We start from the raw sequence: 27,500 nt of genomic DNA, 5'->3' as shown, positions 1-27,500 counted from the left end.
CACCCTCAACAAGTAAGAGCACAGAGTCAGTCTGTAAACCTGCAGCTCAACTACAGTATGAGGTGGTGGTGATGATGATTATGATGATGTCATCCACTTCTTCCTTTCCCACCTGTAGATTCCCGGGATTCTCCAAATCGGGCCCTGAGCTGTACCTCCTGTCCAAACAGGTGTCCAAAGGACCCAAGCTGTCTGTCTATGTAAGATACACACCACCACTTACAGCTTCAGGAAAGAACAGAACAATAAAAAGTACACATTGTCCTCACGTTCCTGTCGCACGTTTATCTTACTTTTGATCATCCTGCTCATTAAAAGATATTTCAAGTTGTTTCCACGGATCGTTCAAATGGACTGTGTAGTGGATTTAGTTATTATAGGGATGTTTTAGATGAGGGTTCTTGAGCAAAAATGTTAAACAGTATGTTTTTTTAAATGCTGAAAAATATGGTAAGTGTATCCACGCACTTATTAATAAACTCCAGATGTTACGGTTCCAAACCCTTTTGTCATTAGAGCTTTAACGTGTTTATTTTTCCTTTTCATGACACATTTCAGGATCTTAAGCATGTTCAGTTGTTCAGTAACTAATATCCGTTATTCAGTAACTACAGTGAAACACATAAAGGGATCTGATGCTGTAGGAATTTGAGTCACGGTTCCAGGAGGTGTGTCCTGTAGTGTTTAGAGTGGATTTGTGTGTGTGTGTGTGTGTGTGTCACAGAGCGGTGAGGTCGGTCCAGTGTGGGAGTACACTGAGCCTCAGCTGGACTGCGTTGTAGCAGACCCCAAAAAAGGCTCCAAAATGTACGGCCTAAAGAGCTACATCGAGTACCAGGTCACCCCTAACGTGAGTCCTGCAGCTTAAACCGTCCGAGTTAAACATGTGTATTAATGCCTCAACACATGGAAACTTTTCTCCCTTCCCCCAGACCACCAACAAACCTGTAAATCATCGATACAAGCACTTTGATTGGCTGTACGAGAGACTTTTGGAAAAGTTTGGGTCAGCAATCCCCATCCCATCCCTGCCTGACAAACAGGTCACAGGTAAAAGAGTGAGAGTGTGTGGGAGGGTGTGTGTGTGTGAGTGAAAGAGAGAGAGAGAGCGTGTGTGTGTGTGAGAGAGAGAGAAAGAGAGAGAGCGCGTGTGTGAGCATGAGTGTGTGTGAGCACAGTTTTGTGTGTGTGTTCATCTTTGTGTGAAAGTTTTGGACACACACAATGTGTTTTTTCTGATCAGAGAAAAGTAATTCGGAGCATCTGCTGGTTTTGCTGCTGTTGCTTTCTCTCTCCCTCCTTTTCTCTCTCTCTCTCCCCCCCCCCCTCCCCTTCTCCTTCTCCCTCTCTCACTCTTAGGACGTTTTGAGGAGGAGTTCATTAAGATGCGTATGGAGAGGCTTCAGGCCTGGATGTCCAGAATGTGCCGGCATCCCGTGGTCTCCAACAGCGAGGTCTTCCAGCTCTTCCTCACCTACAAGGACGAGAAGGTACAGAGAGGGGAGGACAGATGTTTATATTGCGCACACAGCTGTCTGTAAGGATGCGTGAACTGATGGTTTGTTTGTGTCCCACAGGACTGGAAAACGGGGAAGAGAAAAGCAGAGAAGGACGAGACGGTTGGGGTGATGATCTTCTCCACCATAGAGCCGGAGGGACTGCAGGACCTGGAGCTGCTCGAAGTGTAAGTGTGAGGTCTTGTTTTATCAACTGCTTTCTTTTACGTTTATTAATTACACAATTATTTACATGGTGGTGTGACTCCATGTCGATTGTTTTGTTGCATAAACCTAAGTTTTTAAAAGCATTATTATTTTATTTATTTATTGTGATATTTATTAATTGTGAAATATGGTTTTATTTTAATTAATTCATTAATGTATTTATTTATTTACTTATTTATTTATGAAATCTGATTATTTTCTTGACTTTACTCGAAAAACATCCAAACCTTTCCCCCCCCATAAACATCAAACCAGAATCTACAAAGTCAGATCCAAATAAAACTCACAGACCAATCAGGAAGCTTGTTATTGACTGAGCCTCATGTTATTAACAGACACATCGTCGCAGTCTCTGCTGTTGTTCTCAGATCAGAGAGATCAGACACTTTAAAAATTCTTCTTGCACTCGTCTGCGGAAAACGAGTGCAAAATTTTCTGGTTAAATTTCCGAGTTTTTTTTTTTTTTTTTTTTTAGATGTAGATAAAGATGCTGAAGGCCGTGTGTCATGTTCAAACCCGTTGATGACAGTGTATGATATGTTGTAATGTGGTGGTTTGTTAGCGAACAGAAGTGTGAGCAGTTCAGTCGATTCACCAAGGCGATGGACGACGGAGTGAAGGACCTGCTGACTGTCGGACAAGAACACTGGAAGCGCTGTACAGGCCGTGAGTGAAGGACTTCCCAGATCTCTGTGGTGCTTTGTGTCTTTAACACTAAAGATTTTCATTTCCTCTATCAGCTCTGCCAAAAGAGTACCAGAGGATCGGTAAAGCCTTCCAGAACCTGTCCTCTGTCTTCAACAGCAGTGGATATGAAGGTCTGATCTCCTTTCTCTGCCCATTCAGCGCTCTCTCTCTCTCTCTCTCTCTCTCTCTCTCTCTCTCTCATCTCACACACTCTCTCTCTCTTTTCTCTCCTCATCTCATCTCACTCTCTTACTATCTTTTCTCTCTCTCTCTCACATTCTCGTCTCACTCTCTCTCCCAGCTCTCTCACTCATCTTTCTCTGCTCACTCTCATTTGCTCTCATTGTCTTTGCTCTCTCTCTCTTTGTTTCTTTCCCTCACATCTCTCTCTCTCTTCCCCCCCTTCTCTCTCGTCTCATTCCCTCACATCTCCCTCTCTCTCTCTTTGTCTTTCTTTCTCTTTCCCTCACATCTCTCTCCCTCTCCTCTCTCTCTCGTCTCTTTCCCTCACATCTCATGTTGTACAGACTATGTGGTTGAACCCTAATGAAAGGTTCTGGTGGAGTTGGTGTTTAAGTGTGTGTTTGTGGTGTTTCCTTTAGGAGAAGCCACACTCACTGACGCTCTCACAGCAGCGGGGAAGACCTACGAGGAGATCGCTCAGATGGTGGCTGAGCAGGTATGCTGTTCTTCACATAACACACTGTTAATATAACACATAATATAATGTGTGTGTCCGGGTCATGATTTACTCTCTGACTTCATCACCACTGACCGACTCACAGCCGTCTACGTCTCCAGTTTAGCTACGTTACTATTTACACTTTGACCCTTACTTCAGTCTCCAGTTAAAGACAATTGCAGATTCATCAAGTAAATGTAAAATTTTACTTTCTTTATTCTTCCTGCTGCCGTTTCCAGACGCCTGTGTATGTCGTCTTTGTTCAGATCCTTGTGTCTGTTGCTGTGAGGTTTTTTGTACATGTTTTGTGTTAATGTAAAATGAGTGAAATAACATTCTCAGAGTTCATGATCTGAAGGCAGGAGATATTAATCTGATATCGTGTGAGCTCAGCTTCATCGCTCTGTACTTTTTACTTCTCCTATATGTATCCATGTTTATGTATCCATGTTTGTGTTTCCTGTAGTCTTCTCTCTTTAGTAAACATCCACAGGCTCAGGATGAGCGCAGCTCTGGTCTGGGAACAGGATTATCTCTCTGTTTTTTTTTCCCTCTGCTTCATCTAACCCTCTTTCTTTACCTGTTTATTAACTTGCACGGCTTTAATCTCTGAACGCTATAATATACACTTGCACACACCCTGCTGATTGATGTGTGTGTGTTTGTGTGTGTGTGTAGTGGAGTTTTTCATTAGCAGTGTTTCAGCTTACAGGTGAAAGACATGGAAAGTTTTTATTGTAGGTGGATGTTAGGCATAGCTCTGATGGAGAGAGACATTGATCAAGCGTTATATAAAATATTCAGGGACTCTCGCTCACTCTCTCTCTCTCTCTCTCACTCATTCACTCACTTTTACTCACTCTTTCTCTGACACACTCTCAAACGTACTCACTCGCTCATTCTCTCATTCACACTCTCTCACACACCCAATCACTCACTCTATCTCTCACTCACTCACTTTCTCTCTGACACTCAATCACACTCTCTCACACGTGCTCACTCTCTTGTTCACTCTGTCTCAATCTCTCTCGCTCACACTCTCTCTCTCTCACTTACTCTCTTGCACTTGCTCACTCACTCACTCACTCACTCACTCACTCATTTCTTTAAACTTGTTGACTAAATTAAAGTCTTTCTTTTTTTATGTGAAGTCAGAGCCTCGCTCTCAGGAGCAGAACTGATCTGAATTATAATTTAAGTCTATGTAAAAATGTCCTTGTTGGACACCGCAGTCTTACATTAACGAAATCATACTTTGCCCAAAAGTTAAAAAACCCTTCAGAACAAACTGCTTATGATTTTTAGATATGTGAAAGCTGTTCTTTTTACATCATCACTGTTACTTCAGTTTACTACTTTAATATCTGTGTATTTTATGGTGCTTATATAGATTCCTTTACAGGATGTTATTCATTAACTACAATCCCAACAGATGACCAGAGGCTTCTTTTATCCTGACCGAGAGCTTGGTGTGTGTGTGCGTGTGTGTGTGTGTGGGTGTGGGTGAGTGTAATAACCTAACATTTGTATCTTCTCCATTTTCAGCCTAAAAAAGATCTTCACTTCCTCATGGAGACCAACAACGAGTACAAAGGGCTGCTGGGATGCTTTCCCGACACCATCGGAGTCCACAAGGTGTGTATAAGGAGAACTGGCACCAAGCAGGAAGCTGATTAGAAATGAAAAAGGAGTTGTATGTTAATGACTCGTCTGTGATCGGATTCCTGCAGGCCGCCATAGAGAAAGTAAAAGAAGCAGACAAACTGGTGGCCACCAGTAAAATCACCACTGGAGAAAAAGTCACTATGGGAAAAAGAGCCAGCGTGATGTCTTATGCATTACAAGGTAGACACGCGCAGCTCTATTTAATGTCTAATTCAGATTAAAGCGGCAGTGTGTAAAATTCACAGTACAGTCCTCTGGTTTTTTAAAAAAATGGACATCTTTACACATTTACATGCACATTACAAGCACATTTACATGCTGCTTTCCTGAACCGTACTCTAAACTCATATCTGTGGAATATCTTTGGTCCTGCAGCGGAGATGAACCATTTCCATAGCAACCGTATCTACGACTACAACAGAGTGATGCAGCAGTACCTGGAACAGCAAGCGAAATTTTACGAGACGGTAAATCTGCATGTTTATACAGTTACACAGTGAAATATGGGGAAGTTTACTTTACCTCATAGCTTTATGTTAGATGTTGGAATGTTTTCTGTTATATAGAAATATATAGAAGTTTACATTAATGGCACTGAAGTGTTATACCTTAAAGCCTAGACAACACATTTATGTAAATGTGTGCGATCGTGTGTGCGATCGTGTGTGCGATCATGTGTGTGTGCGATCATGTGTGTGCGCGAGCGAGTGCGCGAGCGTGTGTGCGAGCGTGTGTGTGTGTGTAAATTAAAACAGTTTTTTGTGGTTACAGATTGCTGAGAAGCTGAGACAGGCTCACAGTCAGTTCACTACCATGTAAAGAAGAGGACTGAACTGAATCTCACCCAGGGGGCGCTCACTCTCTCTATCATTCTGTCTCTCTCTGTCACTCTGCCTCTGTCATTCTCTCTCTTTGTGTCTCTCTCGCTATCATTCTCTCTCTGTGTCACACTCTCTCTCTCATTCTCTATCATTCTCTCTGTGTCACTCTGTCTATCACTCTCTCTCTTTGTCACTGTTTCTCTATCATTCTCTGTATCATTCTCTTTCATTCTGTCTCTCTCTGTTACTCTGTCTATCTCTCTCTATCATTCTCTCTCTCTATTATTCTCTCTCTTGCTCTCTCTCCATTTTCTCTGTTCCTCTTTAACATCTTTGTTAAACTTGTCTTTGACCTCAGTGCCATAAAAAGATTATGTTGATCTCAGACCAAAGGAGGTTTGGTAAAATATCACATCCTCATTTAACATGAAAAAAACATCTGTATGTAATGTTCAGTTTTTACCACACACACACACACACACACACACACACACACACACACTCACTCTCCATCACTTGGTGTAGTGTTAATTCTGTCCAGAGATTTGTGTTTTCTGCTAGCAGGAGAATCAGATTTTTTTTTTTTTTTATTATTATTTTTGTTTTTTAACTAGATTTTAAAACTCAATACATAATTTCACAGCATAAATTTGCATGACGTACAAATTTGAATTTCATTTTCTATTTACTTTTGTAAAATGTTGTCCCAGCCGATCAGCAGTCAGGACATGATCGTGTGATGAAATCTGGAGGACTGGAAAAGCAGAGGATGTGACCGTGAGGTCCAACCTTGTGTTATTTATACATTGAGCATTCATAGAACCTTCATAAGTGTCAGAAGTATAAGTGTAATTCTGCAGTGTAACCTAAAGCTATGAAAGATCTATAGAGGTGACATTACAACATCAGGATAAAGAAGAAAAGACATCAGTATCCCGTTCAGGAGCGTCACTGTGAGATTTATAGCCTTTTATTTCCCCTCAAACAGCACGTTCATGAAGCTCGGGCTTCTTAATTAAGCGACATAGATGGTGAATTTGTGCTGCCTTGGAAGTGGGAAATTATGTTATTTCTAGCTACAAAGAGGTAAAGCTTCCGTTAGAAGTGTGATGAGTGACGTATATGTACATCTTTCCTCAAGAGATATTAGTGTGTGTGTGGTTGTATATATACACCCTATAGTGTGTGTGTGGTTGTATATATACACCCTATAGTGTGTGTGTGTGTGTATATATATATATATATATATATACATATATACAAACACTGTATTATATAGGTATAAACACACACACACATGTATATACTGTTTGGAGGAGAAACGTTCAGCAGCCGCCATGTCGATCCGCCTCACTTACTGAACTCGGCTGAGAAATTTCAGTGTTTGTCCAATCAGAGAAAGGGAAACGAGTTACGGCGCGAGTCAACCGCAGAGTCGGAGCTCGGTTACAGACTCAGGAAGGTAAAAAAGCGCAGTGAGGGAAGATGTAGCGAGACGAGGCTTTGTAATAGAATCCGTAAGATCGAGGGTGGATACTGAATGTGGTGTAAGTAAAGAATAAAACCTTCCACGTCCATGTTACAGGAAACGCATCACCGTCAGGTTGGTGTGACGCAGCAGAGAGACTGAAGTCTATTATGTTCTAATAGCTGCACATCCTGAGGTGTCAGAATCCTGTATCACAACCTCAGCTCGGAAATGCCTCAAATTATTTTTATTTATTCAGCAACGACGCCGTACGTTTAATCTGTAACAGATACCTTAATGTCTGTGTCCTTTGAGTGGCTTCGTCGCTATAGTAACGGCTACAAATATTTTTTTTCCTTTAATTAGACCAAAAAAATAATAACTTACTCCAGATGATGATGATGATGGATACTGACGGTATGTTTGATTCATAATAATTAATAATAATATTATAGAAATCCTGACATACACTTCTGAGTGTTTTATGAAGACCCGATGTAGGAAAAATGCGTGACCAAATTTGTTACGTAAGAATTGAACACTGAATTTTGTATTGAATTGAGTTTTAAAACTTAAATTTCATTCTTTCTTTCTTTCTTTCTTTCTTTCTTTCTTAAAATAAATATTCCAGTGGCACAAATAAATGTCATGACAACGAGGGATTGAGATTGAAAAGGAAAGCAAAGAGAGAGAACCGTGAGGTGAACTGGGTGCGCCTTACTGTTTTCCTACAGCGTCTTGTTTTTCTTGTTGGTTTGTTTTGGAGTCCCAGAGGTTTCTCCTCTTCACCGTGCCTTTATGTGCTGAGGAACTTCAGCATGCATCATACGCTATGCACTTTCCAGCCACAGTGCCAAACTACAGCAAGCAATGTGTTATAACCTGTGTATAAACTCTCTCTCACACACACACCTGATCACGAGTCTGGTTTGTAAGCATCTGAAGGAGGGCTGGTCCTTTTTGCACGTGTTTTTATCAGTACCATACAAAAATCTACAACCATGTCTTTTTTTTCCTTCCCCTCCAAAGAAACTCATCTCTGTGCAATCTTTCCTTTTTCTTCTCGAGCGTATATAGTGATTGTGTGTGTGTGTATATAAATACGCATTTTATACGTCAACAGCTGCATGAATCAGCTTCAGTTCCTCATGTATCATTTTTATGTATAGCAATGTCTGAAATCTTATTTGCACCCTAAATTACATTTAAAAAAAAAGCCACAAAAGTAATTCTGATATGATTTAATAAACTTTGATTTGTATTCTCTTAAGGTGGAGTTATTTTGTGAGCAGGGACTCGTCTCCCTCTTTCTCTCACTCACCTCTCTCTCTCTCTGTCTCTCTCGGACGAGGTGGCGTGTGAGCAGAGTGTTAATGAACGGATGAAGCGATGTGTTGTTTTAGGAACGTGAGTCGTGGGTCACGTGCGGCGACATATCAGATGGTGGGCTGTTCTCATTCACTTTAAATAAGATATGTCAGTCATATCTATACATTTCTATACAAGCTAAAATGATGCGCTCTAACAAAACAGATGTCAGTTATTGAACTTGTTGAAAGCTGCAGGGATGAAAAATGTCGTGTTTCTTTGAGGCCTAAATTGGAAGTACCACAGCATCCTCTCCTTGAAAAAAAAAAGTGCATTAAGTGACATCACCATCCAGTCCATCAGTGTTGTCTCCCTCATGCTGTGATTGGCCGGCTCAGGGCGACAGGTGAGGCCGGAAGGTGCGTGGTCGGATCATCATGGTCACCTTACGCAGGGAGTAATAGTCAGAGTCCTTCCAGGTAAACCAGACGATCCCGTTGGGTCCCAGCGCATTTTTCCCCTTTGGAGTGTAGCGTCCACCCTGAAGAGCACACAGAAAAACACATCATGTCATCAACACGTTACAGACAAGACCTGAAATATATATGAAAGTAAAATAATACAATGCAAGGAGATCTGTAACCTTTTAAACATAAGACACCTGAAAGGAATTTAAATAAATAGAGTACACTGTGATCTCTCTATATATATTTTTTACAAGATTGTATGACTTAATATTCCTGCTTATAATACAGTACACTCAGACGTTGCAGTTTCTCTGCCCCGGACATCAGACACTAATCACAAAACAGCTCTGTAGAAATGATGAGAAGTCTTTAGTACATCTTTAAGGCAAGAGATGAAACAACTTCCTGAGATGATCTGAGAAAGAACCGTTGCTGTAGATTAGAGTACAGAGATGTAGAAGGGTTTTTACTTTGTGGTAGACGCCGTTGAGGTTGGCGTAGAAACACTGGTTGTACCACCAGCCTGCATGTGAGATCTCAGCGCAGATGTTTCCTGTGTCCGGCGTGCTGAAGTCCTGCTTGTCGTGATACCAGCTGAACGAGTCTTCGACTGTGCCGCTGAAGCCCGATATGTGAAGCCTGTACTGGGCCGCTTCGTCATCAATCCTGCTACCACACACACACACACACACACACACACAGAGTTAAATCAGGATTATAGATTATACTCATTACTTCAGCAGCATTATTAAGGATAACGACACACAGTTTTATAACTCCTCACTTGAAGCTTTGGTAAAGAGCGTGTTTGTGTTTTCCGCTCCAGTCCTCCATGTCTATACGCAGCGTGTAGTCTCCCTGAGTGGACAGAGCGTGGATGTGCTGATTTCCAAGCCAGTACTCGTTGTGCAGGTCTCCGAATCCGTCCTTATACTCCTTCCAGCCCCGGTCGAATTTCACCGAGCCGTCCTGCCGACGCTGGATCACGGTCCAGCCACCGCCTAAGAGACAAACAACACTAAGAAGTGTATTACGCTTAAATAAACCTGTGGGACAGTCACCAGTTTTAGATCTTAACTCTGTCTACGTACGTCATGGTTGTGTAGGTGTAATAAACAGGAATAAATATGCTTTCTTGTACTTAAAGGTGGGGTCTCCGTGGTTTAAAAGCCAATGTTGACATTTGAAATCACCAAAACAAACACGCCCCTAACCCAAATGGGTCCCACCCCTGTATTGATAGCTCCGCCCACACATACATACGTAACCCAAGCAACTACTGGAAAGAAATGTGTCTTTATCATAGCTGAAGGGAAGAACAATACGATTGCAGATAAACAAGCAAAAATGACACACAAGCATAATCATGCAAAGGACGACATATATTAGTTCTGTGAAACAAAGCAAAACCAACGTTACTCACCTATCGAGAAGGAAAAAAGCAACCTCTGTGTCTTAAGTAAAGTTGGCCGCATATTCACATATTGGAGTTTCCCGAGTCAATAACTCTTGAGCTAAACGCTGTTAATAGCAAAACGCGGTTGTAGCTGCCTCTCTACATTACTTCCATTACCCAAATGGGTGTCACCCCTGTTTTGATAGCTCCGCCCCACACATACATATGTAACCCAGGCAACTATTATGGCGGAACCTGTTGGGGCAGCTGACTGAGGGTATATTTTTATCAATAAATGAACACAATGAGTAATACTATGGTAATACAGATGTGTTTTTGTAGTACTGTGTGTTGTACCATGTAAGGTTTAGCTTCATTTCACACGGAAGACATTCAGTTCTCTCCAGCGCTGGAAAGCTGATCCTATATTAACACGGGTCCTACTTCTTGCCTTATCGTAAGCCTTTCTTTGCTTTCTTTCTTTGTTTTTATCCTCCATGTCAATGTTAAAACCACTTTCTCCTAATGTCACACACTGAACACTCTCTCCGCCCATATTGACAAGACACGCCCCTTTCTGCTCATTGGCTACAAGTTTGTTTTGTTTTGTTTGGCGGCCCGACGCAGTTTTCTGAACCATTTCTCAAACAACGGAGACCCCGCCTTTAATCCTGATTCTTCATAACAGTCAAAACTTCTCTAATGAGTTTTTGTCTGTCTCCAGAAACAAAAACACAGCCTGCTCATCAGCTGCCCTTAGACTCAAATGATCAATCAGTCTAGTGGTTAAGCTGTTGGGTGATGAACAGAGGGTTGTGAGTTCTAATCCCACAACAAAAACTTTTTTTTCACGTGTTTACCATCCGTGTCCATGTCGCAGTGAACCTCCACAGGCATGGCTCCTAACGACGGCACCACTGTGTAGATCCCGGACCTCCGCACTCCGTTGTAATAGATGGAGGCACAGTCGATGGGGCAGTTTCTGACACGCTGCATCTCTACAACACAAACACATCTTTTATTAGATTAGATTGTAGCTACGTGAATATACGTTTATCAATGTTGGACAATTTAATTCATCATGATAAATAATAAACAATATAAAATAAATAGGATTTAAAATTTGAATAAATATTTGAATAAACATCCATACATGCTGTCCATGGAAGTAGGATTAAAAAACAGAATACAAATATTTCTCAAAGTGATATTTTAAATAAAAGAATCCTACAGTCATTGTTTATTTTGGAGATTTACTTAATGAAGACGTGCAACGTTTCTGACGAAAATATTTGTTTCTGTTATGATGTTTCTAATGTAAATAAGAACATCCATTAAAACTTTAAATCAAAATGTGAATTTAAATCGTTTACATTCTGAATATTTATATTTCTGTAAAACAACTAGTTGAAAGCGCTACACAAACAAAATGAAAAATGAACTGAACTTTCTGACCAATCAGAATAACCACACGAATGATTTAAAGGTGGGGTCTCCGTTGTTTGAGAAATGCTTCAGAAAACTGAGTTGGGCTAACAAACAAAACAAATACAAAACAGACGTGTAGCCAATGAGCAGAAAGGGGCGTGTATTGTCAATATGGGCAGAGAGAGTGTTCAGTGCGCATGTGTGACATTAGCAGAAAGAGGTTTTAACATTGACATGGAGGATAAATACAAAGAAAGAAAGCGAAGAAAGGCTTACGATAAGACAAGAAGACCCGTGTTAATATAGGATCAGCTTTCCAGCGCTGGAGAGAACTGAAGGAGCGGGAAATTGGCCGCATTTTCACAGATTGGAGTTTCCCGAGTCAATAACTCCTGAGCTAAACGCTGTTACTACACAAATAACACCTCTTTTCTGTCGTAGTAATGTAGCGAGGCAGCTACAACCGCGTTTTGCTAGTAACAGTGTTTAGCTCAGGAGTTATTGACTCGGGAAACTCCAATCTGTGAATATGCGGACAACTTTACTTAAGACACAGAGGTTGCTTTTTTCCTTCTCGATAGGTGAGTAACGTTGGTTTTGCTTTGTTTCCCAGAACTAATATATGTCGTCCTTTAAATGATTATGCTTGTGTTTCATTTTTGCTTGTTTGTTTATCTGCAATCGTATTGTTCTTCCCTTCAGCTATGATAAAGACACATTTCTTTCCATTAGTTGCCTGGGTTACGTATGTATGTGTGGGCGGAGCTATCAGTACAGGGGTGGGACCCATTTGGGTTAGGGGCGTGTTTGTTTTGGTGATTTCAAATGTCATCATTGGCTTTCAAACAACGGAGACCCCACCTTTAAAGGGAAAAAAATGTTGTACATGTGCATGTGTTAGAGCTCCCCCTGGATGCTACTGTATAACCTTGTAGAGCTTTCTAAACGTCTCCTCCCACTGCTTTGATGTCACTAGTCATTCGTCAGCGTACCAGGGTGCAGGGTGTGCTGGGTGCTGAGGAGAGGGCTGGTACGGACGATGTTGATCATGCACCCGGGGTTCCGGCCAACTTTCTCCACCTGCATGGAGAGGTTACGGATCTGATCCTGCAGGTCGGAGATGAGTGAGCCCTGGATGTGCAGCAACGTGGTGGCCTCAGCGTACTGACCCTCCAGCTCACGGAAGCGATGCTCCTGAGATGAGTTCAGGTGGAACTTTTCCTCACTCTGAAAAAAAAACAGTGTAACACTTTCATGTAAGATCTAGTGGAAGGAAAAAAAAAGACCAGAACATAGAAAGCTCTGTCTGAAAGGGAGAAACAGAGAAACACAGCAAGATCTACAGTTAAGTGCAAAAGTTTGCACACCCTATAAAATAAACACAGTCTTTATTAGCAGCATTAAGGAATAGAGCACTCGGGTCACACTAACATGCCCATGTTCATCCTGTAGATTTAACAGCATTCGTGACACATTTTATTCCTCTTACACCACAGCAAATTTTTTTCATCTGTTAAACAATGACATCGTAATATTGCAGTTTATTGTCACAGTTTATATAGTTTATATAATCTTGTAGAGCGTCTGTGAAACTAGCTGGTTCCTGATACAGCAGATATAAGTTATAGTTCCCTCATCACACTCGCTGTCTTCGCCCTCTATGTTAAGTAGGATAACCACTTTAATGTAAACCTGATTTATAGTGACCAATCAGAAATCAGGAACATTAATCAACACTTTCTGACCAATCAGAAATCAGGAACATTAATCAACATTTTCTGACCAATCAGAATCTAGAACATTAATCAACATTTTCTGACCAATCAGAATCAATAACATTAATCAACATTTTCTGACCAGAATCCAGACTCATGTGCATTTATGTCCTTTTCATTTAAAACCCATCCAGCTTTGTTCTCAGCTCTCACTGCACTGCACTGTCAGTAAGCCGCTGGCGAAGGGTGACAAGCTTGTGCAGGTTCGAGGCCAAGCGCATGGAGTCGAGGTCTCCAGTTAATCCTGTTAGCACTCGGGGTCAAGGAGAACCGAAAGAAAAACCTAAGAGCCGAGGCCAGTCAGTGCAAACCGGGGAAAAAATCTGTGTTATTAGAGTGTTGTAAAGAAATGATAACTAGAGCTGTTTGTTCATTTCACATATAGATCCTTCTTACAGAAATACTGCAGGATCTCAGCACTTCCTGTTCTCTCTCAGTTCAGGCTCAGCTTCCTGATCGTTAATGAGCCTTAACCACATCCACAGTCATGTTAAGGTTCCTTGATATCAAGCAAGATTGCTTGATATCACCTAATAAAGAGATATTCCACAGACATTGCAAAAGTTTGTACACCCTTAAAATGACAAGTAAATTCCTACAATTCTGGAAATATTTTTTAAATAATGGGAGATGAAGGAAATGAATGAATAAATAAATACATAAATATTATATAAATATATATAAACATAAATATCAAATAATATTTGGATACACAAATAAGTATATTATAAGATCATCATTACTTTTATAATAATGCCACATATTTTCTCCCCTTTCCCACTTATTAATAATTTTATTTTTAATTGTTGTTGTATTGAAATCATATACAAAGAATTTTGTATTTTTATTTTATTCTTATTGATAATTTTATGACATTGAAAAGCTTTACCGTATAAATAAACTTTGATTTGACTTTATATTATTATTATTATTATTATTATTATTATTATTATTAAATACTAATAATATAAGTCATACATAATAATAATAATAATAATAATAATAATAATACACTTTTTTATAAGAAAAATAGATTATTCTTCTTCTTCTTATTATTATTATTATTATATAAATATGTACACTTTTAACCATCATCTATTAATCATTTGCTGAGGTCTCCTTACAGGTCTTTATTAGCATGTGCTCATGAAAGCTACTAGTCCTGGAGTTAAATGAGGAACAAACACAAACACACACATACGCAGACAAGTACTTTGTTGTTGTCGTCGAGAAACGAAGGAATAAAAACACAAACTTGTGGCTAATCAGCAGCATGGCCAGATATGATGTTTTATATATATATATATATATATATATATATATATATATATATATATATATATATATATACATACATATGATATATGATCTCTGGCTCAAAAAATGTGAAATGATGCTGAACAAAATCTAAACACAACTAGAAGGAAGGAAGGAGTCTCCAGTGTCAATGCTTCGGAAGTTAGTGAGAACAGAACTCGTTTCACAGATGTATAAACAAACCTTAATGTTTTTCTATAAGTAATACAGTACATATTTACAGCATGTGCTTTTATAGAAAAAATTCATAATCTACATTCATCACTCTACCACTGAGATGAGACCGACTCTGTGAGTTCTGAGGCATCTAGAGATCTACCAGCTCCAGTTAGACTCTGCGATACTATAGAGGAGATCTGAACTCCATGTGGTCTTTTGCATCTATACAACATTTGTTTGACTGTATTTTTATAATCACACCCTCTAGTGTCACCCATATGAGGATGAGGTTCCCCTCTGAGTCTGGTTCCTCTCAAGGAACCATTTACCATCTAAGGGAGTTTTCCTTGCCACTGCTGCCTGAGTCACCTCAGACTTGTTCATTGGGGATAAATACATATACATTGTGAACTAAATCTATCTAATATTAATCTTTAATATTATCAATCTTTATATTATTCTTTATATTAACCTTTTGTTCCATGTTCATGTATGTAAAGCTGCTTTGAGACAATGTCAACTGTAAAAAGCACTATACAAATAAACTTGAATTGAATTGAATTTCCACAATATGGTATGCCACACACTGCACTTTAACGTCAACAGTTCAACACTGGACTATATATACGCACTGCATTTAATACAATGATCTATCTGTTACTACTGGATACCATCCGATGCACATCCATGACATTTCTGTATCCGTACAATCTGTTGCACCTTAGCGTACTATATATATATATATATATATATACAGTAGCACAGCACTACATATTATATGCAATATGTACCCGTATATATATATATATATATATATACATACACGTACTTATTGCATATAATATGTAGTGCTACTGTACGATTGTCTAATAGTACACCGTGTGTACCGACTATATGTATGAGCATATTGCACATTTTCATCTGTTAATTTCAAATGTATGTTTCTGCGATTTCTGGAGCACGCGCCCTAGAATTTCACTCACCAAGGCACATGTGCTGTGGTGATGTGACAATAAAAGTGACTTGACTTTGACACACACACAGACCTGCAGCTCGAGGACTTTAACTCTGTGCCGATGGTTACGCAGCTCCTCCTGCAGCTCAGAGATGGTCTCGTGCAGCACCAGGATCTGCTGCTTGCGCTCTTCGTTCTCATGGAGCCAGTAGGAAACCTCGTCTGTGCAGCGGAACATGTCAGGGCAGCGATGCTCGTCTAGCTGCGGCAGCGTGGCCACCAGTTTGCAGGTTCCGTCCTTCATCACCTGGTTACTGTACTCGCCGCACTGAGACGTGCTCACCTGGTGCGTGTGCGCCGAAAGCTCGTCATCACTCGCCCCAGCGGCTAACATGACCATCAGGAGAGTCAGAAAAGTCTCAGGTTCCATCTGCGTGACTCGGGTGACCCTCAGGCCGGCTTTCCGAAAGGATCCGCGACGGCTCACAGCAGCATTGACGTCCGTCTTTAGCCCTCAGTCTCAGTGAAGTGAAAATTATGTCGTCTTCTGGAGAATCTGATCAATATGGTTCTTCTTCTCATTAGAATTGATATCTACAGTAGAACAGGAATGAACTGATGACACCAAGTTTGGACTAAAACACTTGGGGACATGTTACAGAAACATAATCAACAAGGATGTGTGATCATTTTCCTATTTTCCACATGATGGTGTTTAATTCCTCTTATACTACAGCAAAGTGCCAACAATTCTAATTTAATTTATTTACTAATAAACGCCACGTAGTACTTTTTATCCGTTAACTGATACGTTAACGATACGGTACGTGCTGTCCCTTAAGACTATTGTACTTCAGACTATTATTCGATTTGCTTTATTAAATGAAGTAATTTCACGTTTTGGATCAGTTCTAAAGTCATGTGGTGCGTTCTCTGTTTGTGGACGAGCCGTTACCGTGGAAACGTCAGCGAACGTCGGAAACCATCCGCATTTCTTTCACACAGACGTTTTCAGATTCAGGAGGAAAAAAAGAGCAGGCAGTGACACCAAACTGTTTGTATTTCTGATTCAATTACACAGCCGGCATCATATAGACGCATTAAAGTGCTATAATGACCTGAGGACAGCTGTGTGGGTTCACAGGGTTATGCTGGTGCTTAAGGTTACAACATTAGAGAGCAGCTCCTACACTCCTCCTGACTAATATCTCCTTCCTGACTGTTAGCGCTCCATCCAGAGAGTGAATAACTGTGATGGACGAAGGTCCTGGGGCCTCAGGGTGTCAATAGACACTTTTATTGGACCGAGAGAGTTCTTCTGTTTGTTTGGAGGACGTTTTATTCACCCGCACGACAGAAAATCGGCCCTCGGAGACGGAGCTCGGCGACAAACGAGCAGGTTTAACTTATTTAGGTTATTTAAGTTAAACTTTGTTACTGTGTGAACCTGCGTTTAATAAGTGCTCAGCTCGAAGAAAGAAAGCAGGGAAATGAGGAAGGAAGGAAGGAAGGAAGGAAGAAAGGAAGAAAGGAAGAAAGGAAGGAAGAAAACAAGAAAGGAAGGAAGGAAGAAAGGAAGGTAGAACAAGTTCCACACAAACATGCACAAAAATCAAGTTCCACACAATGATAAAAAAAAAGGCAACAGTTAATGATTACCTGTAAATGATGTTTTTCTTTTCCTTCTCTCTCTGTTACAGTATGTGGAACAGAGGGACTGTCAGTAGACATCTTATCCCTGTAATCCTTACTAATAGGCTTCAGAATTAAGGGTGTGTGTGTGTGAGAGAGAGAGAGAGAGAGAGAGAGAGAGAGAGAGAGAGAGAGAGAGAGAGTCTATTAAAGGTGAGAATGACTGACTGAAATAAAACAAAGCAACAATCCTAAATGTTTTGTTATAATTAAAAATCAATTACTGGTGGAAAAAAATCGACTTTTTCCTTTTTTTATATAAAAAAAGATTTTATTGTGTGTAGTCATTGTTTTAGTTTAGTGTGTGATCTGAACTTTGGCCTTCCTCTTTGCCTCCTGCCTGGCAGCTCCATGTCCAACATTCTCCTACCAATATACTCACTCTCCCTCCTCTGAACATATCCAAACCATCTTAATCTGGCCTCCCTAACTTTGTCCCCCAAACGTCCAACATGAGCTGTCCCTCTGATGTACTCGTTCCTAATCCTGTCCAATCTTGTCACTCCCAAAGAGAACCTCAACATCTTCAGCTCGGCTACCTCAAGCTCTGACTCCTGTCTCTTCTTCAGTGACACTGTCTCTAAACCATACAGGCCACTTTCTAATAAAGACTCTTAATAGACTTGGATTGAGAAAGTTAGACACAAATACACACATTGTTATTAAAAGTGTCCCCTTTGAGCTGTTCGACTCACCGTCAGTAAATGTTTCATTCCTGAAACCGTGGTACGTCTGTGACGTCAATCACTGAGCGTGAAGGAGTGAAGAGGGAACACAAAACTGATGAATTTTCCATCAGGATTTCACACATCATCTGTTTACATTATTAACACTGTGCCTCCATGAAGGAGGGACAAGAATTAAAGATGTTTATTCATTTTCTTCCTGTTAGTATGAGACAATTATTTTATTTTACTATAATCTAAGAAATGTCTCGTCTAGTTGTACAATATCTCCAAGAACATTGAGATCTAAATAGTAGAGAAGCAATTATTTAGTCACATCGACATTACAGCTCAGTGAAATTCTTTCTTCACATCTCCCAACTTTGGAGGATGGAGTCAGAGCACAGGGTCAGACATGATACAGCAGCCCTGAATCAGAGAGAGGGTTAAGGGCCTTATTCAAGGGCCCAAAAGTGACAGATTGGCAGTGCTGGGGCTTGAACCCTGATCCTCCAGCCAAAAGAACTCAAAGAACATAAAGATCTACAGATATCCAAGAACATAAAGATCTAAAGATCTCCAAGAGCATAAAGATCTCCAAGAACATAAAGATCTCCAAGAACATAAAGATCTATTTGACACAAAAAAAGAAATTATACATACAAGTGTTTTAAAATGTGTGCTGGACCAGACATTAAATACGAGGAACTTTCCCAGCAATAATTCCGATATAGAAACATTCACAACTCTACACAATGTCTCTCGAATGGACGAGCTTTTAAATGTGTAGCACTTCAGGGTGTGAATTACTGTGTGATCACATTCAGGTCTGATTCCAACTAATATTCTAAAAAGACCTTTCTGCAGACCGTTTCAGGTTCTAGCAGAGATCCGATGATCTGTGAAGTAATAAGTAAAGAAGGGATAAATCTCTGACCCTAATTATTAAGCACAAATAAAGAACGCAAAGCTTTAGCACAGTAACAGTAACCCAGAACTTTGTGGCTTTTATCACCTGTTCAGAGTGAAGCACGGAGGTGGATCAATGAACGTTAGTGGCTGCAAGATCACAGCATTCTCCAGGTCCACAACTGGTGCTAGATGTTCAGCCAATGGTTCCAACTTTGTACCCTGAAGAATATGGTGTTGTGTATCAGGATAATGATGCCCCAATAAATTCAATGAGTCACCAGAGTGAATTATTACTAAAGCACTTTGCGTTTTTTTTTTTTTGGAGGATTGAGTAAGGATTGAAACGTTTTCCTCCAACAGCATTAGATCCTAACCTGGCTTCTGTCATGTAAAAGAATCAGCTTCAAATCCCTGGTGTGTGTATCTGTCATTCTCAAGACCAGCTAATGCTGTACTTCCTGCAAAACTAGACCCTTCACCGTACTGATAAAGGACTGTGGTCTAAAACCAGGTTCCAGTTTTATTGTCCAACCATCTTTTCCTGATGGAGCGAAATTATGACAAACATGGAGTTGGACTGAGGTAAAAGACAAATAAATTGACTTATAATTTGTCTGTTTAGACAGAGGTCACATTGGCATTTCAGGAGCGCATATGAAAGCGGCTCGGATCGTAATTGCAAAAGGTCAGATTCACCGTAACAAATCTGTTTGAAGAAAAAGATCGTTGTGTGAACACGTGAAGATTTCCAGCATGTGAACCGGCTCAGGTCCTCGGGTTTCAGATTCAGGTGCTGGGCCGGACGCAGCACCGACCTGCTAATCCTCTCCTGCTTTCTTCTGACATCTTTTCCTGCATTTGTCGTGATGTGTGAACACTTATCGAGGTGTTACAATTAAAAAATGTTGTTCCCTACGTGTTAGCCCCACCTCCTCCCCCTCTGACACCACACTCCATCCTCCTTATCCATCCTCATTACGCCGTGGCCTTGAGGGGCTGCTGAGCACCTGAGAGTATAAATACGAGAGCGGACCTCATTCAGAAAAAGCACAGAGAAACGACACAGAGCTGATCGGCGAGCAGAAGAAACGGAGCTCAAACCGAACGTCAATGACGATAAAGGTGAGCAAATTATTTCTCTCATTTCTCAACTATTCTTTTATCCTTTATTTTTAAAGACAGATCTTTATCACTATCACCTTTAAACAGACCTCGTAATCTTTCCTGCTTTATTTTATTATTTTGTCCACCATTAAATCTACTGATATATTCATTTATTTTTATTAACCGGAAAGTGTCTTTATTGTTTAGTTTTAATTTTCAATATGAAAAGTTACGAATTTAAACTCAGCTAATAATAATTAGTTCCACATGAATAATTATTAACTTCAGGTATTTTTGAGCAAACACCTGCACAACACCTGAGATTCCATTGTAAATAATATTTTGGATCATTTTGGATTATGAACCTTTCAAATATTTTTTTTACATTTTTTAAATTCTCACATACTTCAGTGTAAAAATATAGAAAAATTAAACATTGTTTTCTGTTTTTTTTAGTAGTACTCAAACATTTTACTTACAGTTTACAGAACTGGATATGATACATTAATAAACAGTTAAAAGCATTATAAGTGGTTATAACACTTACAACACCGGTTTGCTAGTGCACCATGTTCACAGACGCTCATAGACGCAGGAGTTCCTTATAATCTGGCAACGTGTTATGAAATGCATCATGAGGCATTATAACACAAAGAGAGCTAGAGAATGTGTATGTATGTATTATAAGGTGATATGAATGTAGTCACAGTTCTATAATATATTATCCTATAATATAAATATGACCTTCATAGAAAGTGCTACTAGAGATTATAACGTTGCATTGATATTGAATACTTAATTTTATTTTATTATTATTTTTTTTATGGGTAAAAATTTTACCTCATTTTTAATTTGGACTAATTTCAAACTAAAGTGCTAAACATAAACAGAATCGATTATTTATGTTGATCAGTTAAAGAGAGTTAATTTTTAATTGGACTTTAATTTGTATAAAATGCCAATGATAATTAATTTTTTTTGGAATCAGTGTCACTGTTGTATTTAAATAAGAATCTAATTAAACTTGCAAGCTTGAGATTATAAAAAATCCTCCTGAACCTTCCATCCTTTCAAGTCTAGTGGTTTTTTATTGTCATCCGTCTGTGTACTGCACATTAGAGAACACAAGACTACATGAAGTGCAGATACACAACATGACAATAAACACACACAGGATGTGGACTGAAAGCTGTTGTGTAGTAAAGTGGAGCGGCGATGCTGGTGAGTAGAAGGTACAAAGATGTGCAGTGGTGTTGCGTCATTACTGGGTTAAGTAGCGTAGGGAGGCAGCAGGGTGTGGGGAAGGTGTTGAGAAGGATGCTCCTGTACATCACTGTACTGCTGCCACAGCTGGGATAATGAGATAAAGGGGAGGGTTTTTGAATCAAGACGTTCAGTAAATGCCATAAAATCTAAATGTTAAGTGGCAGCAGAGGGAATGTCCAGGTAAGTGAACAATTTGAGGGGTAAAGGCAATTCTGGTGGCTTTGTGGAAGCAGTGAGTGTATGAGATAGCACTGGTGAGTAGAGACTCAGCTATTTTCAGCTGTTCTCACAATCTGTCTGTAGGTTCTTGTGGCTGGAAGCTGTGCAGTTCCTGTGTAGGTTCTCATGCAAGTGTAGGTTTGGGTTCTCAAACGTGTAGGTCTGGGTCCTTGTGCATGTGTAGGTTCATGTTCAAATGTTCAGGTCCTCATATATATGCACACCAAGACACCCTTTTGACTCCCTCTACAGTTCTGTAGACATGCAGCAGTGAGTGGTCTACTCGGGTTCTCTCTCCTCCATCATTAACATCATCTCGTTGGACTGTTGCCTCGTGATCTGAACTGAACTCTGAGTCACTAAACTCTAAGCCGTGATTTTAAACTGAACTCAGGAGTCATTTTACCTTAACGCCAAACATTTTCTAATCGATAACAAGAACAAAAAAAATGTCTCAAAGACTTTAGAAACCCTGCACAAATTATATATTGTTATATTTCCACATTCTGACTTTTATTAATCAGCATCATTTAAAATGATATTAATGAGGAATAAATATGAAAAATTCGCTGCTTAAACATGTTACCATGACAAACTTTCATTCCTCTCACATGTTACGAAACATTGTACTTTTATGGTTATAGTCTTAGTTTTTTTTTTCCCTCTGGATGTCAATGAGAATGTAAACTTGTCTGTCGTAAAGGTTCAAGGAATAACAATCTTCTGACATCACAGCGTCGATGATTAAACAACACCCTGGTTTTATAACCTGTTCATGTGGCTCAGCCGTCATCCAGGTCTCTGTTACTATAGAAACGATAAATCTAAAACTTTGAGCCAATCAGAATGGAGTGTTCAAGGGGAGGACATGTAGGGATGAGGCAGCGAGTTTAACGTCATGAAGGCATCGTTGTTGAAAACAGTGTGTGTGTGTGTGTGTGTGTGTGTGTGTGTGTGTGTGTGTGTGTGTGTGTGTGTGTGTGTGTGTGTGTGTGTGTGTGTGTGTTTTATAACGAGCTTCATTTCCGGAGCAGCCCACAAGCACTTGAGAAAAGAACACTGCTTCTTTACAGCGTTAGAGACATGAAGGATCAATGGCACACACTTCATTGTGTTAAAGAGCGATGCAGCTCTGCTGATGAATCGTAAAGCTTTAATATTTCAAGGTCAAAATCATTTTTTTTATTTCTCTAGGACTAAAAATATGTCTCGAGAGCACGGAGCATGTGTTCTGTTCTCTTCACGCTCACCTGCATGCCTTCGTACGGGTTCTAACTTGTCTTTCGATCTTCTCATGCAGATGCAGTGTGTTTCCTGGCTCTCGGCCGTGTTCGTCCTGTGTGTGTGGGGATCAGCGGCGGACAGGCGGTGCGTGGACATCACGTACTGCAAAGAACTCGGATCTTGGGACAAAATAACAGTAAAAACTTTTCAAATGTCAACATCAAACATGATTTAACTCCTTTACCACTCCAATCATTAGTCATCATTTTGACTCATCCTCATGTCTCTGTAGCTTAAGGGACCCTTTTTATGATGTCAAAGAAGTTTATAGTCATCACTTTAGCATTCTACAGATAACTAGCCTCATTTATCAAGCTGGAGAGAAACATAAATCACACATACAAGCTTTTACACAAGAAGTTTATTATTTATAACAAATCCTGTAAATTCAGAGATGTGTTTAAAAAACATGTTGATATGCTGCTGGTGCTCCGGAGTGTGTGGAAGTTTACACATAAAAACTCACTCAGTTATAACCTACGTGTTCAGCAGGAGCTCTTCACACACACGCCATCAAAACATGTCACGTTAGGAAGGAAGGAAGAAAAAAGAAAGAAAGAAAGAAAGAAATACAGATGAAAGAAAGAAAGAAAGAAAGAAAGAAAGAAAGAAAGAAAGAAAGAAAGAAAGAAAGATGAAAGAAAGAAAGAAAGAAAGAAAGAAAGAAAGAAAGAAAGAAAGAAAGAAAGAAAGAAAGAAAGAAAGAAAGAAAGAAGACAGGTGAAAGGAAAAAAAAGAAGAAACTAAAAAAGCTAAAAAATAAACTAAACTAAAAAATAGAAAGATTCTCGGTACTTTATGCTTTTTGCTCCTTTTATTCTGGGTTGAATCCAAATAAACAGAAATATTCCAAGCCCCGCCTCCAGACACAAAACCACGCCCCTTCCCTCTTATTCTGCTGCTTGTGTGGAGTGACACTAACCTGTGTGTTAACACAGCGGCTCAGGGTGGCTTTTATTTATTTATTTATTTAATCAGACCGAAAGCTTGCTGTTCCTGCAGAATGTATAAACTTTATTTCTAATCTGCTTCGGAATGAAACAGAAATGCCGTGTGTTTTGTAGGAGTGCGTCTGGCAGTGCAGGCTGAAGCAGCTGGTCAGCAGCACTGAAAATCTGCTCGCAAATCTACAGCAGAGCGATGAGGAAGATGAGGAGGATGAAGACAGTATGAGCCTCGGCGTACTGCTCTCAGCTCTGTCTCCCTATGACGCCTCTCACCAACAGCTGCCCAGTGTGAGACCTCAGCGCAGCGAAGAGAGACCTTCATACTCCATGGAGCATTTCCGCTGGGGGAAACCCGCCAGCCGCAAGCGGCGACCGCTCAAAGCGCACGTCTCGGAGGAAGACAAAGGGGTGGAGGAGCCGTCCATGGAGACGCCTTTATCTTCACTCGACAGACGTCAGCTGGAGGGCAGCGATGGTCGTGAGCTAAAAAACACGAACAACAAGAGCACCACCACCAAGTACCGTATCACACACTTCCGCTGGAGCGCTCCTCCCACCGCCAAGCGCTACGGCGGCTTCATGAAGCCGTGGGCCGAGAGATCCCACAAGCCCCTGCTCACGCTGCTCCGCAACATCATGGTGAAAAACGGACAATGAGCGACTGCGGAAAGAAGTGTCGCTGTTGAGGAGGTGTAACGTGTCAGAACACTCCTTCTGTTCATCAACAGAACTTCATGAAAACATCAACGATATGAGACTCGGTCTTCTGCTCTGTGTCTGATACAGCTTCGAAAACACAATCATTAAAAAACATGTTGAAAATGATGTCCATGTCACTGATCCCTTTTAATGTAGATAGATAGATAGATAGATAGATAGATAGATAGATAGATAGAGAAAGAAAGTCTTTAACTGGAATTCAACCACAAATTACTCGCTCACTCTCATTTTCTACCGCTTATCCGAACTACCTCGGGTCACGGGGAGCCTGTGCCTATCTCAGGCATCAATGCAGGATACACCCTGGACGGAGTGCCAACCCATCACAGGGCACACACACACACACACACACTCTCATTTACTCACGCACTCCGGACAATTTTCCAGAGATGCCAATCAACCTACCATGCATGTCTTTGGACCGGGGGAGGAAACCGGAGTACCCGGAGGAAACAACGAGGCACGGGGAGAACATGCAAACTCCACACACACAAGGTGAAGGCGGGAATCGAACCCCCAACCCTGGAGGTGTGAGGCGAACGTGCTAACCACTAAGCCACCGTGCCCCCAACCACAAATTAATTCCTTTGTATTTAATCATAAGTATTATATTATTATTTTTGAATATTACAAAAAAGAAAAATAAGAAACACTCACACACATTCTCTCACAAACTCTTGTTCACTCGCTCACACTCACTCTCTCACACATTCACTCTCTCACATACACACATTCTCTCACACTGCTTGTTCACTCGCTCACACATTCTCTCACACTGCTTTTTCACTCGCTCACACACACACACACATTCACTCTCACACATGCTTTTTCGCTCGCTTCCACACACTCACTCTCACACATGCTTGTTCACTCGCTTCCACACACACACACACACACACACACACACACACACACTCTCGTTCACTTGCTCACACACAGCGTTCTCTCACTAAACGACTGCTGTTCTTTTTATATAAATATAATTTGCCGAAAACAGGGCTAGAAGTATTTTTAATAAATCAAAGTCTTCACGCATCACTGAACATGTTTTATTGAGCAGGTGCTGCACTGACAGATAAAAACAAAGTCTACAGATGTACAAGTCCAGAGACGGGACACAGACACCAGCTTCATTCACCATCGGGAACATTTACACCACAAAAACAGAACACACAACACGTCTCTCCCACGCTGATCGGCCTCAGTGTCACACCGATTCTCTCTCTCATCTCTCTCACACACACACACACACCTCAGATTTATAACTGAACCTCCTAGAGCCTTCAAGGAAATGGTTACAATTTGAACAATTATAAACAGAAATAGAAAAGAACACGTGTTATAATAATAATAATAACAACAATAATAATAACAATAATAATTGATTAAAAGATTAAAAGTTTCACTGAATGCAGTTTATTTTAACTTGAGTTGAATAAAGTTGAAGCTTGAGCCGAAGCTTGAATCATGACATTAGAAATTTTGTTTATATGCCAAAAAAATAAATCTCAAATAATTTTTGAAATTTGAATGTAAAATATTAATATTTCAATTAGAATCAATTTCTAAAAAGGCAGCAAAAGCAGACAAAAAAAATTACACAGAACTCCTATTTTCATTGTTTTATTGTCATGAAAAAAATTCATTGTTTTTTTATCCTGGCTTTTACCTGCAAATTGACAAATGATCATTAATCAAAATTGAATTGAACCTGTTAAAAATAAATAAATAAACAATGTCAATCGTTTTCACTTAAAGTGTTCAAATTTTTCTAATTTCTGAATCCAATCTCTATAAACTCTTCTACTACACCGACCGCTGTGGAGTATTTGTTGAGAATTTGGATGTGAAATTTTGTAAATCTGAATTTTCATGGAAATTTAAATTGTACAGTTCACTTATTAGAAATTATTAAGGCAGAAAAATTCTGATTAATTTTTAAACCCAGTCCTAATTATTTAAAACTAATTACTAATTTATTTGTAGTTGGTGTCCTCTATCTGAATTGTATTAAATTAATAATGTACTCTATGGTGGTATATTTTATTACTTTTTCTAAAAAGATGTAGAAAGTTCATGCCAAATTCGCTTGTTCATTTATGACAATTTCACACAATGGGTCAGTGACGTTGTGTTTTTAACATTTTGAATCTGGGATTGAATTTGTTTCAGAAATAGAATTTTCTAGACCTGATTAAAACTAAATAAGATTTCAATTTGATGCTAAAAAACTTTACGATTTTAATTCATATCGTTCATAATGCCACACTCCTCCTTCCTTACTTGAACACTCAGATTCAGGAATGTTGTACTGTACACAAACCGCAACGACGATTTGAATGCGTTTTTGAATCGTTTTGTGTTGAAACAGAATTTTAACCTGAGCTCAAATTCTAGCTTAGCACAACTAACACTGACCAATTAAAGCATTTCACTCGAGTCCAATATCAACCAAATTTACTCAAAAATTCAAATCCAAAACACACAATTACAGAATATTAAACAGAATTGTTTTGTAATTGTGTGCAGTCTAAGCAGTTCTTTTGTATTAAAATGTTTAAATTTTGAGTTTTGAGCCACAACAAAACACAACACTTAAAAAAAAAAAAAAAAAAAAAAAAACAATTTAAAAAAATGTCAGAACTTTTTTTTTGTTTAATTTAAAAGTTCTTTAAAACAGACACAGAAAACGTGACACACAGGACGGTGAGACATCTATAACAGGGACGTGTTGACCAGACAACAGTGTGGTCACATCGACATGCCAATAAAACACTCACGCGATCGTACGTGCGATAAAATGACACGTTTTATCTGGGAGTGATCAAGGTTATACCTC

At 39.7% G+C, this 27,500-nt stretch overlaps 4 protein-coding genes across 10 annotated transcripts in view; 2 read left to right on the top strand and 2 right to left on the bottom strand.

Moving 5' to 3' along the window:
• Positions 1–8,317, top strand: part of snx9b (sorting nexin 9b) — a 28,875-nt gene extending 20,558 nt beyond the window's left edge. For both annotated transcript variants that reach the window (XM_060866152.1, XM_060866153.1), the window contains 13 exons: positions 1–12; positions 119–200; positions 725–850; positions 933–1,050; positions 1,360–1,490; positions 1,578–1,684; positions 2,287–2,390; positions 2,465–2,542; positions 3,014–3,090; positions 4,639–4,728; positions 4,824–4,938; positions 5,134–5,225; positions 5,530–8,317. The exon at positions 1–12 is cut by the window's left edge and continues 127 nt beyond it. In XM_060866152.1, coding sequence (XP_060722135.1) covers positions 1–12; positions 119–200; positions 725–850; positions 933–1,050; positions 1,360–1,490; positions 1,578–1,684; positions 2,287–2,390; positions 2,465–2,542; positions 3,014–3,090; positions 4,639–4,728; positions 4,824–4,938; positions 5,134–5,225; positions 5,530–5,577 — 1,180 coding nt within the window. In that variant the 3' untranslated portion in view covers positions 5,578–8,317. The remainder of the gene's footprint in view (positions 13–118; positions 201–724; positions 851–932; positions 1,051–1,359; positions 1,491–1,577; positions 1,685–2,286; positions 2,391–2,464; positions 2,543–3,013; positions 3,091–4,638; positions 4,729–4,823; positions 4,939–5,133; positions 5,226–5,529) is intronic.
• A 127-nt stretch (positions 8,318–8,444) lies between these two features.
• On the bottom strand, positions 8,445–17,576 carry si:ch211-203k16.3 (fibrinogen-like protein 1). 2 transcript variants are annotated; one of them, XM_060866154.1, is made up of 7 exons: positions 17,512–17,576; positions 15,944–16,446; positions 12,639–12,873; positions 11,079–11,216; positions 9,607–9,823; positions 9,293–9,491; positions 8,445–8,896 (listed from the first exon to the last, which is right to left on the bottom strand). In XM_060866154.1, the coding sequence occupies exons 2-7, from the start codon at positions 16,280–16,282 to the stop codon at positions 8,750–8,752; spliced, it is 1,275 nt and encodes a 424-aa protein (XP_060722137.1). In that variant the 5' UTR covers positions 16,283–16,446; positions 17,512–17,576; the 3' UTR covers positions 8,445–8,749. The 2 variants fall into 2 exon arrangements, with proteins under 2 accessions (XP_060722137.1, XP_060722138.1); XM_060866155.1 differs by having other exon boundaries at positions 9,293–9,488.
• Positions 17,577–22,726: 5,150 nt separating this feature from the next.
• Positions 22,727–24,766, top strand: pomcb (proopiomelanocortin b). Of its 2 annotated transcripts, XM_060864956.1 has the most exons (3): positions 22,727–22,876; positions 23,011–23,130; positions 24,059–24,766. In XM_060864956.1, the coding sequence occupies exons 2-3, from the start codon at positions 23,011–23,013 to the stop codon at positions 24,596–24,598; spliced, it is 660 nt and encodes a 219-aa protein (XP_060720939.1). In that variant the 5' UTR covers positions 22,727–22,876; the 3' UTR covers positions 24,599–24,766. The 2 variants fall into 2 exon arrangements, with proteins under 2 accessions (XP_060720939.1, XP_060720938.1); XM_060864955.1 differs by lacking the exon at positions 22,727–22,876 and having other exon boundaries at positions 23,005–23,130.
• A 922-nt stretch (positions 24,767–25,688) lies between these two features.
• efr3bb (EFR3 homolog Bb (S. cerevisiae)) overlaps positions 25,689–27,500 on the bottom strand; it is a 40,898-nt gene continuing 39,086 nt past the window's right edge. For all 4 annotated transcript variants that reach the window (XM_060866149.1, XM_060866148.1, XM_060866151.1 and 1 more), the window contains one exon: positions 25,689–27,500. This exon is cut by the window's right edge and continues 1,101 nt beyond it. The gene's annotated coding sequence lies outside the window, so the exon portion shown is untranslated.

The sequence above is a fragment of the Tachysurus vachellii genome, chromosome 3 (assembly GCF_030014155.1).
Source record: "Tachysurus vachellii isolate PV-2020 chromosome 3, HZAU_Pvac_v1, whole genome shotgun sequence".
NCBI lineage: Eukaryota > Metazoa > Chordata > Actinopteri > Siluriformes > Bagridae > Tachysurus > Tachysurus vachellii.
This window is presented reverse-complemented; position numbering and strand designations above follow the sequence as displayed.

Coding starts and splice junctions, on each gene's coding strand:
- si:ch211-203k16.3 (XM_060866154.1), bottom strand. CDS start 16,282: ATGGAACCTGAGACTTTTCTGACTCTCCTGATGGTCATGTTAGCCGCT. Junction 11,217..12,638: donor CCAGCACACCCTGCACCCTG/GTACGCTGACGA, acceptor TTTGTGTTGTAG/AGATGCAGCGTGTCAGAAAC. Junction 8,897..9,292: donor TCAACGGCGTCTACCACAAA/GTAAAAACCCTT, acceptor TGTGCTCTTCAG/GGTGGACGCTACACTCCAAA.
- pomcb (XM_060864955.1), top strand. CDS start 23,005: ATGCAGATGCAGTGTGTTTCCTGGCTCTCGGCCGTGTTCGTCCTGTGT. Junction 23,131..24,058: donor GATCTTGGGACAAAATAACA/GTAAAAACTTTT, acceptor TGTGTTTTGTAG/GAGTGCGTCTGGCAGTGCAG.